The sequence below is a fragment of the Hakea prostrata genome, chromosome 7 (assembly GCF_041222555.1).
Source record: "Hakea prostrata isolate BN-2017 chromosome 7, UWA_Hpros_2, whole genome shotgun sequence".
Lineage (NCBI taxonomy): Eukaryota > Viridiplantae > Streptophyta > Magnoliopsida > Proteales > Proteaceae > Hakea > Hakea prostrata.
Window position 1 is genome coordinate 66,599,263 of NC_142606.1, and position 11,428 is coordinate 66,610,690.

Genomic DNA, 11,428 nt, shown 5'->3' on the forward strand with positions numbered 1-11,428 from the left:
TAATGGTCTTTCCTGTGAATAATATTCTCTTTAAAAATCGTTTTTTAGCGTTCTCATCATCAAGGAACCGGGAGTGCTTTCTCCTAGAAATATAAATAATTCATACAACAATATTAGACAGTAATATTCACAAATTTCAAATTTCTATACGAACCTCCTCCCTACAACAACAGTACAGAACTCGCCGTGGACAAAACATCATGTGGGCGTTGGTGTTCCATGGGATAAACCACAACTGTCCAAGAGAATCAAACACTTTCACCTGTTATTTTCAGATCCTTGAACATTTGGCTCAAATAAATGCTTAAAACTACTATGAAATAATCTAATCTTTGAGAACCTCATCAACCAAAATCAAGTTAAAAAAAAAAAAAGGTAAGAACGATACACACAAGACCAACAACCCAAAGCAAGTTTCATCTCCACCATGACTAAAAAAACACCACTTAATCCTACTTAATATTAATATAATAAACCCCTCTCACCATATTAACACGTAAAAAGAAAAAACACTAAAAGGAGAAGAGAACTAATCCAAACTAATCATCTTTAGGTAATAAGACTCGTATAAGATACAAAACCCAGCCTGCAACAAAATTTGAAATGGGCGAAGCTCCAATACACCACTCCCAAATGGGACATGAAGGACTCCACCATCGCAAATATGCAGGACCCATATATAACTCAGACAAGGTTCAATACACTAAATCAAGAAAACTATAGATCAGATCCACTACAAATCTTAAATAGTTCCCCCCCACCAAATTGATCGCAGATTACCTTGGAAAAAGACAGAAAAACTCAGAGGAGATCTGCAACATTTGAAGGCAGTTCCTCAATGACCACATTGTAAAACCTCTGGATATCAAACAGCATCCTTTCATCGTCCCGGGTCACAAAGTTGATTGCGACACCTTTCCTTCCAAACCTTCCACTACGTCCAATACGGTGGAGATAGTTCTCAGGCTGTGTCGGAAGGTCGTAGTTTATCACAAGTGAGACTTGCTGAACATCAATACCACGAGCCAGAAGATCTGTGGTAATGAGCACTCGGGAAGAACCAGATCTGAATTCACGCATGATGATGTCCCTGGTGTTCTGATCCATATCCCCATGAGTGGCAGATACGGTATGGTCTCGGCTACGCATTTTGTCTGTCAACCAGTCGACCTTGCGGCGAGTGTTGACAAAGATGACACTCTGTGTGATGGCCAGAGTCTCATACAGATCACACAGAGTCTCAAGCTTCCAATCCTCCTTTTCAACATTGACATAGAACTGCTTAATACCCTCGAGGGTAAGTTCATCACGCTTAACCAGAATCCTCACAGGTTTGTTCATGAACTTTCTAGTGATCTCCAGGGCTTCTGGAGGCATTGTGGCAGAAAATACCCCTACCTGGACCTTTGACGGCAATAGCTGGAAAATATCATAGATCTGACAAAAGTAGAAAGCATCAAATTAGGAACTGTAGCTCAGAAAGTAATTGTAAACATGTAAAGTCAGTCATGAACACCACAAATAACAATTAAATTCAATTGCCATTTCACAACCAAGAAGAAGAAAAAGAAAATTAAAGCAGCTTATAAACAAGATCTGAAAACAATAATACTGATAATAATGGCACAAACAAACAAATAATATAAGTACGCTCACTTCGGTGCAGAAAAAGGAGGTAAAGAAATAGGTGCCATAGTAATCAGAATAACAAAAGGCACTCCCCTCTGTCAAAGTAGAAAAAAACCAGAGATAAAAAAAGAGAAGAAACATCACGTAACAACATGATATTATTCCAACTCATGAAAGTACAATAAAAACTCAATAATAGCATTATCTTGATTCTGAGTGAATTGTTAAAAGTACAATAAAACTCAATAATAGCATTATCATGACTCTAAAAATACTAAATACCTAAGGTATAAATCCTGAATAACCTTAAGTATAAAACACCACAAAAGAATCATGTTCCAGGAATTGCCATAGTTACCCAAGGAACAAAATAGGAACAGGCACAGGATCCTTCTAACATAGTGTTAGACGTAATTATGATGGATCATCTGAAATCTTTCTAAGAAGTATGAAGATGCCATATTCATTGCTCATAAGTGGGCAGGTAAGGCAGGATGGAGAAACTCTCCTTTACTGTATGAAATGACGTATATAGACATATCTTGCTTTATGTTTGGTTTGTTTCTTTGGATAAAGAAAGAATGTCCTGACAACTCATAATCACATCAGTGATTCAAAGGATTCCAATGGTCAAACCAGTGGAGCAAGAGCCAACTCCAACAATAAACTTGTTTAGCTCTTATAGTTGATTTCCTAAGCCTTTCTTTTATAGGTCAAAAGTTTCAATTATATAATATTGTCACAGATTTGTTGTGACATATTTTCCTGTCTTCACCCCTCCAGTGACCTATGATTGGTAACCAACAGGATATTAATCAGCACCAAAAAAATCTTAAATGACAAGTCAATAAAGTAACAAGTAGCTAAACATCATAAATGAACTCAACAGAGTCGTGCTTTATTCTATCTAATCCCAATTTCAACTGATATCCCATATTCAGAAATATAATGTTGAAAGCCATTCTAGAACTTCAGCATAATTCAACTTCTCCAGATATAACCTTACTTGTTGACATTGATCAGCATCAAAACCCTATACAAACATCCACATCATGGAACAGGAGTAAACATGGACAGAATGTCCCAAGGGTTCCAATATAAGTCAAGAGGAACATATAACTTTAACACTATATTAAAGAAAAGGGACTGCTTTACAGTGATAAAAAAATAGAATTAATGAAAATAGTAATTAAATGGATGCAATAACAACAGCAATGCTAGAATACAATAGGGACCACGAGGAAAATAAAATAAGCACCCCAAAAAACAACCCAGCAATGCTAGAATACACTAGGTACCACGAGGAAAATAAATTAAGCACACAAAAATAAAAAATAAAACATCAGAAGTATTAGGAATAACCTGATCCTTGAAACCTCTTGAAAGCATTTCATCAGCCTCATCAAGAACAAACATTTTAATGTAATCAGGACGAAGAGATTGCCTCCGTAACATGTCAAAGACACGACCAGGGGTGCCAACTACAACATGCACACCACTTGAGAGAATTCGTTGATCCTCACGGACACTAGTTCCTCCAACACAGGCATGAACTTTCACATTAAGATAATCACCCAGAGCACGCATAACCTTCTCAATTTGTTGTGCAAGCTCCCTGGTGGGTGCAAGCACTAGGGCCTGGCATTCCACTATACCATAATCAAGCTGTTGCAGAATTCCAGAGCAGAAAGTCGCGGTTTTTCCTGTTCCAGATTGTGCTTGCTGAATAACATCGAGTCCCTTGCAGAAAGGTACAATTCCCCTTTGCTGGATAGCAGATGGCTTTTCAAACCCTAAAAAATTTGTAAAAATTGCACCAATCATCATTTCCTTAACACATATAGGATTCAGGTTGGCATTAAACTTTTGTAGCCACCAATCAACAAAAGGGAGTAAGAGAAAACTAAATTAGCCCATCTACTAAATCCAGGGTGTTAAAAAGGAAAGAAAGACCAACCAAAGTGACAATCCCCAGAAAAAGCAAACAAATATACAAGAAACTGAAAAGGTGACCTCAGAGACAACTAGATGTGTCTTAAATATAGAAAACACGTAACATATACAACAGGGCACCAGTTTAAAATGTGAATGCTTATGGTACTGTGTTGGTGTACAAATCAGTGTAGAGTTTATTTGATACACAGTTTTAGATCACCAACCAGGCAATATCGCAAGCAAAATCCCTGGCTGGCAAATGGAAGACCCCATGCATAAAGAATGACGGAACATGTTGATGTACTCAGTATGCAATGACTATAAGAATGGAAGGAAAAACATTAAAACAGCTAGAGTATAGTCTTATCTACCGTAAGCATAGATGCCTCTGAGGAGATTCTCTTGCAAGCCCATAGAGTCAAAACTGTCATAGACTTCATCATATGACGTGAAGAATTCCTGTCCATCAGTTCCAAGTCTGGTAGCACATTACAAACCATCCATCAATATGAGAACATACCAAAATAAGCATATTAATAAAAATGTATAAAAATCTCATGCTTCAATCAGCAAGTAGAATTAATAAAAACCAAGGCAAGCAAAAACTTATTAAAAAGAAGAGGAAGATAAAATGAACAAAATTTGTTGTAACATACAATTCACTCATTTTGGAGTCATATTTACGTTCATCAAACTGGGATCCTTCTGGTGGAATTGCCGCCATGACTGTAAAACAAGATTCAAAAAAATTAAATTAATAAACAAATATAATTTCTCAAAACCCAAAAGAAGTACAACCAAAATAAAGAACTAGAATACAATAACAAATTGACTTTAGAAAAGGAGGAATGGCACAAACTTCATGCATGTGTTCAAACCAAATAATAAAAAGTTCTAATTTCATGGCTAGAAAATTGAGTAGCTTACAATAAAATTATAAAATAAAAATAAAAATAAAAATAAAAAATTGGTACACACAATAGTACACTGTATTTTGCCAAAAAAATTCCGAGTCTAATCCTATGTAGAGTCCTCCAACTCTGCTTCCAACACATTCAATAAGGCAAACACATGCATCACTGGAGGAAAAAACAAGTGATGAACTCAAGATATGTGGTAGCAGATCGAAGTAATCAGTCATCAACAACGAAGTCCAAAATACAATAACCACTAGTGTCAAATCACGGACTGGAAGTCCAAAGTACAGACATGCAACAAATGTCAATTTCCACCCCTGCCACATGAAAGCATGAACTGAAGAAACAAGTGCATAGAGCAGGGAGCCCAAACATCCTATCTAGACAAACAGGAAGAACATACCTAAGAGGTAAAGAAATTACGAACCTTACCCCATGTAAACCAACGCACATAAACATTCAATGTATATATAGAATACAAATAGCAACATAATTAAGTTGACGCAGAATTTGTTTTACCAATAAGAGTTATTTAACTTCCCCTCCGCATTCCCCACCCCCCAACTCAAAAGCTAACGTTCAGCCTTACATTTAGCTTGTGCGCCACCACCATGCATTGGATCAATGCAAAAATAAATCCTAATATAACGTTAAACTTGGGCGTCCAGATGTAACTAATGGGAAAGCGGCTTCCTATAATATGCAGCGAGGAAAACATGCCAGTTATATCTGCAACTACCAAAGATCCTTATGAAAAGCATACGGACTTTCATCTTACGGAGAAAATTTCCGACAGGAAGAATAACAGCATCAACTTGTCCAGAAAAAAACAGTAATAAACAGCAAAAGAATTGCCCAATACTTACTCTTTGGCAGATTAACATTCTAAAAGCTCTCTCTCTTTCTCTCCACCCCCAACCCCAAACTCCAAACGAACATCGATAATACAAAAGTAACCAAGTCTATCTCTTTCGAATTGTTTACAGTTACTAGACTTAGCAGCACGGACGACATCACTCAAAAACCCCGTAACTCGAGGTAATCTATGTACCCAGCTAAAAGCTCAGTACAGAAACTTCGCACCAAATACCAAGAGAACAGCTCCAGATCCAAACGAAGCTGGGCAAAAAACATAAACTGAAAAACAACCGATGATGATCAATCCGCAACTGAGACCCGATTCGACTTGTATAAACGATTATAAAAACAATTACAGCAGGTTTACGAAATATACATCAGTAATCACGATGATCAGAACAAAAAAGGGAAAAGTAACAGAAGCGAAAGAAGAAGAAAGTACCTGGTATCGATGAGAGCGGTGGTTGATTGCTGGAGATAGAACTGAAGAAGAGACAGAGTAGGAGGTTTTGTTAGGGTTAGGGTTTCCCAACTCCTCGGATCTCCGCCGTGGAGTTAAGGAACGCAAGTAGAGATAGAAGAGAGATTACGAGACAAGCTTCGTTACCATAATATCTTTCTCATATACCCTTATATATAGAAGGAACTTCCCCTTAAGCTTTTAGAACACCATCGGTCCGATTTGTTCGGGAAGATCAGAGTTAGGCCCGGTTCGATTTAAATTTGGCCCAGGATAGACCAAAGTCGGCCCGGCCTGACCTCGAATTATAATCGGACTTGGTTCATAATCTATATCTATGGAGAAAATACACCTTTACTTCCTTCCTTTGCTAGCTCTGGTTAAAGTTCCATTGCTTTCAATCAAAAAAAAATAAATAAAAGAAGAAAAAAAAATCCATTGTGCAATTGTAAATAAGCAAAATTTTAAAAGATAAACTTTTTCTTTTTCTTTTCTTTTTTGTTATTTTTTTTACTTTTGGGCATATTTTTTTATTCCCACAATTTTATTAGTGCACCTTTTCCTCCATTCTCACTGTTAAGGTATCAAACGTGGAGTCTCGATCCTCCACTTGGAGGGTAGAGTAAGGGAGTCAATTGCAAATCAAAACCGTTTAATTGGACCAAACTGTGCCATCTAAAATCGGACCGGACCGTACCGCATCATTCAAAATTCAATACTGTACATATCGAAACCGAATTTTAAAATTTGGTACAATGTACCAATACTAAATTAAGGGATATAAATGTAATATTACAATTAAAATACTTTACCTTTACCCTATCCCTAATTCTCTGTTTTAGTTTTTCATTTCATCATTTACTCCTCTTCTTAGATTTACTTGTTTTATCTCTATTAATATTAGATTCTATTGATTGTTTGATGGCAATTTCATTAGAATTTTAATGAACTAATAACAAAAATGGCATAGGGTCATTCGTACCATTTTGTATCACACTAGATATTGTGGTTAAACCATTTTCTCACACTAATTTAATACTGAAATCATACCGAACTGTTTTTACAAATACCAAAACCATATCTTGTAAATTTTGATACGGTATAGTTCTAGTTTTCGGTATTCAAAGTTAGTATCGCACCGAATTACTAAATCCTTACCGATTTTGAAACCTTTAGGACAGATGTCTGTGTTCTTCTTACATTTCTACACTACGTATTATAGGTGAGAACAACATTCTGCTGACAAAATGAACAAAAAATAGGACTCCCAGTAAATTGCACATAGACTCCACCACTAATGTATAGTGGAAAAGATCCAAACTCCCATATGTGATAATACTTATTAAATGTTATTGGTTCAATCGAAATTTACTTAAGTTTGGTTCTAATTTGAGATTTTAAGCGGTAAATACAAATTCAAATTGAATTGAACAACTGAAAATCAGAAAATTGAATAGACCACCCAAGGAACAAACAACAAAAATGTGCATTAATTTTAGTATTATAAGATTGTCTTTTGGTTTATTGTTAGGTTTTGCTTTGGGCCAATACTAAAATTTTGTGTTCACCGAGAAAAAAACAAAGAATACTACAATTTTGTTTACTTTATAGAAACTCATACCAATGCTCAAATTCTCCAACATCTCTTTTTTTAGGCAAATCCAACATTATAGGATGGATTGCCTTGATGAGCTAGTTTATTAAATCTACATAAATATCTGACCATGGACTCGGTTGTGTGGTTAATTAAGTAACCCTCAAGTTACAAGTGACTTCCTATTTTATTTTTTCTCCTTTTTGATAATCTCTGACAAGTGATTGACGATCAACACATATAGATTATGAGGCATCACATCTTTAGTTATTGCTAATGTGGCACAAGGAGAAATGTCTTTCCCCTCCACGAAGTTATGGTTGATGGTATTTTGGGGTCTTAGTGAAAATATTAATAATGATATCTGATATAGAATAAATAAAATGACTCGAACCAGTTCGGATAAACCCAGGTCGCATAAACTCAAGTCGAACCAGTTCGGATACACCCACGTCAAACAGACCAAATCAAGGTTGATTATATAAGCGAAAAGGCAAGATAACAAAGTGAATCCTAGTAGATTGATAACCGAAGACAAAATATTCGACTAGGACTCAATAACTTATATTTGAGTAGGACTCAATCACTAAAGTTCGTATTGTAGTCCAAGTAATGTTTTAATTCAAGACGAACTCATACGTAGAAAACCTATAAAAAGGTAAGGGAGCACAAGAGAAAGGTACGTTGAATAAAACGATCACTATTCGTAGTCTTATTGTTCATTACTTTCTTGTCTTCCTTAGTCGGATTCCTAACTAGATCGTCGGAGGTGAAAACTCGACCTCCACGGTCGAGCTCATTCTTGCAGGTTCAACCGGTTGAAAGGACGAACATGGTTATGCAACAACAATACCATTACTTTATAGAAATAGAGGTTGGCATTAAGTCATGTAACAGGGGAGAAGATGCCATTATTTACCCCAAATTTAGACTAATGCAGGTTCATACATGACATGCCCTTATTAAACTTAGAACAAGAGAGAGAGAGGTTGATTATACAAAAAACTGAAGTGCAAAGTATGTGTATGATTTTGGAGGGTGTACTCTATACGTCTTTATTAACACGTATGGATATCAGGTTTATCTGGGTTAGTTTACGTACACCTAAGCTATATACTTTAATATAACTTTTATATAGTTTGAATAAATATCAATTAAATTTTACTCTTGACTCCAAAAAATTCTTGACCTCAAACTATGAGACGCGTATACATTTTGATATTATAGTTCTTTTGGAGCGTCATTTGGTTGAGTTTTAAAATCCCAACACAATACAAGCAACCCAAAACACACGTTGGATGAATGTGTGATAGCTTTTTCCATCCACATCTATTGATGTATTGATTCAAATATGTCCAAATAGATATTGATATAATTATGGTAGATGAAAGAACCGCCCTTGTAGAAAAATTTTTAGTTATTTTTCTCCTCATAATTATTGTTATTCTTTTAGATTGAAAAGAAGAAATTTTTTAGTTCAACCTCAGCCACTCAAATTGTGAATGAACCACTACTCTTCTACCCATTGCCTCTGATGCTTTTGAACCATTTGCAGTTTAGTAGGACCCACTCCCAATGAGCCTGTGACCTATTTTTTCAACAAAAAGAAAAGAAGAGAGAAAAGAAAAAGTCTATGGCCGGTTCACCTTTGAGTCTAAATTATACTTTGCCAAGTCATTATTATATTATTATATTGCCCCTGGGTTTTAATGTTTTGATCCAAACCTTGTGCTATAATTGAAGCCACAACTTGCTTGTTTTGTTCTTCAAAGCTTTCAATCCCATTATAATAATAATTACTGACCATCAATTGATTATTCATTAATGTCACACATCAAGGGATAATCTTGCTGACCTAGGATTTCCTCTTCATGATCTTTTTCATATACAAAGCACCCAACTGTTTACTTTTTAGGGTGAAAAGACACCAAACAATTGCCCATGAATAAGAATGATTTGACATCTATTTGGAAAGAAGCTATGATGAACAGATCTGACGTGGAGATTCCTGGAATGTCCAAACTTTGGATGAATATTATGTGGACTTCATTAAATTTCACCAATCAAAAAAATTGGTTTGACTCAACTAAAGGAAAAATAAGTTGGTACAATATCTATCCAACATCGGACACCAGAGACACCACCATGTTAGACACACCAACCTAACAAGATCTAAGATAAACGGACAGAACACAATAAACTCGTACAGATATATTGGCAAGAAGAAAGTCAGAAACTCAACTCTAAGCCCAAATCACCCCCAGCAACAATCTTAATATTCAAAACTATTTATTTCAAGCCGGGCAAAAACCCTAGTTACATACGCAGCTAACAAGAAAAACCACAGAACTCAATCTATGATGTCCCAATGGACATCTACTAACCAAGCTACACATCTTGGGGTAAACAGAAAAGTCACTTTGAGAATGATAGAAAAGGAAAGAGATGTGATAGCCCCCATTGGAAGTTTCTCTCTCTTTCAAAGTTTTACTTTTTTTTAAGAAGGGATAGGCCTTTCATCAGAAACCTAAAGGGAAAGGGCAAGCCTGACTTTAAATTGTTCGTCTATCTTTAAGATTTCCTTTGTTATCTTGTGCTTGTTGCTAATGTCAACACCTAAAATATCTCTTATATTATTCATTGTTTAGAACAATTTCAGACACCACAAAATAATTGGCAAAAAATCAGACACCCCACAAGTATGCCAAGTTAGCAATCACCCCCCTTTTCTGTTAGATCCAAGAAATGATTAAGAAAAAAGAAAAATATACCCTTAGTAGTATTTATTTACTACAAGTAAAATTACAATTAGGTTCTATTATATATCTTATAAAGTAAAAAGACCAATACACCTTCCTAGTTATCCCTTTTTATCAACCTCAGAAATCACATCTCCCTCTCTCGTTTTCTCCTCTTACATTTATCTGTTTTGAATCTTTGCCACTTTACGACTTTGAAACTGCTCTCTGTTTTTGAATCTTTGCCACTTTAGACAATTTGAGTCCTAGTTGAATCCTCTCAGAAACAAGGCTTCACTGTTTCTACACCCATCCTCTGTTTCACTGATCATCCTCCAAGATTCTGTGAAATTTTATGGTACCAGAAAACTTCTGGTCTAGAATTTTCATTGAGTTTCAGGATACTCTTATGAGGTTTGGCTTTGTATGACTGGAGTGTCTGCAAAATCTCTTCTCAGTTTCCTGCTTCTATCTATGGATCTTAGGATTTGGGTTTTGTCTCTTGAGAGTTGGAAGGGGAGATCGGGGATTAGTTTATGAAGAAACAACCTGGGGCCTCAAGTACATTTTCTTGTTTAATCTTCAATTGGGTTTTCTTTCTATTTTGGATGCTGAATAGTTAAGTAGTTTTGATTGTGTAAGGTGGAATTTCTACTGGGAAGTACTGCAGTAGCCATGGAAACAGGAAAGAAGCTGGTTCTGGTTTTCACGGTGGTGTCTGCTTTGTTTCAGTGGTTTTTGTGCAGCATTTTGTCAGTATTTTTGATAGTGTGAGGTGGAATTTCTGCTGGGAAGTACCATACTAGCCACGTGAACATGAAAGAAGAAGCTGGTATTGGATTTCACGGGGTGCTCTGGTTCTGGTTTCCACAGTGGTGCCCTGCTTTGTCCCAGTGGTTTTTAGTGCGGCTGGTTGCCTGTAGTTTTGATTGTGTAAGGTGGAATTCCTGTTGGAAAGTACAGTAGTAGCCAAGGAAATAGGTTAGAAGCAGCTGGTTCTGGTTTTCATGGTAGTTTGTTTTCTTCTGCTGTTTAGACACAAAAATTTGGGATCTCAAAGAACATACTGACTTGTGAAAAGAAGAACACGTCATAAGGTTGTCATGTCTATATTTTACTAAGGGCAAAAATGGTCAAAAGAAGATAAGGACAGTTTTAGGGATTATGAAACTATCTAACAAGGATTTAACGGAAATTCCTAATGGGGAATTTTTTTTTTGGGGGGGGGGGGGGGTGGCAATTTGACACACTGTGGGGGTGTCTGATTTTTGCCAATTATTTGGGGTGTCTCTAAAAT

The 11,428-nt window shown here is 36.1% G+C and overlaps 1 protein-coding gene across 1 annotated transcript; it reads right to left on the reverse strand.

Moving 5' to 3' along the window:
• Positions 1–489: 489 nt before the first annotated feature.
• On the reverse strand, positions 490–5,956 carry LOC149011758 (eukaryotic initiation factor 4A-14-like). The gene is made up of 5 exons (XM_089163023.1): positions 5,782–5,956; positions 4,221–4,290; positions 3,936–4,042; positions 2,992–3,422; positions 490–1,437 (listed from the first exon to the last, which is right to left on the reverse strand). Exons 2-5 carry the CDS (start codon positions 4,286–4,288, stop codon positions 802–804), a joined length of 1,242 nt encoding a protein of 413 aa, XP_089019149.1. The 5' UTR covers positions 4,289–4,290; positions 5,782–5,956; the 3' UTR covers positions 490–801.
• Positions 5,957–11,428: the final 5,472 nt, after the last annotated feature.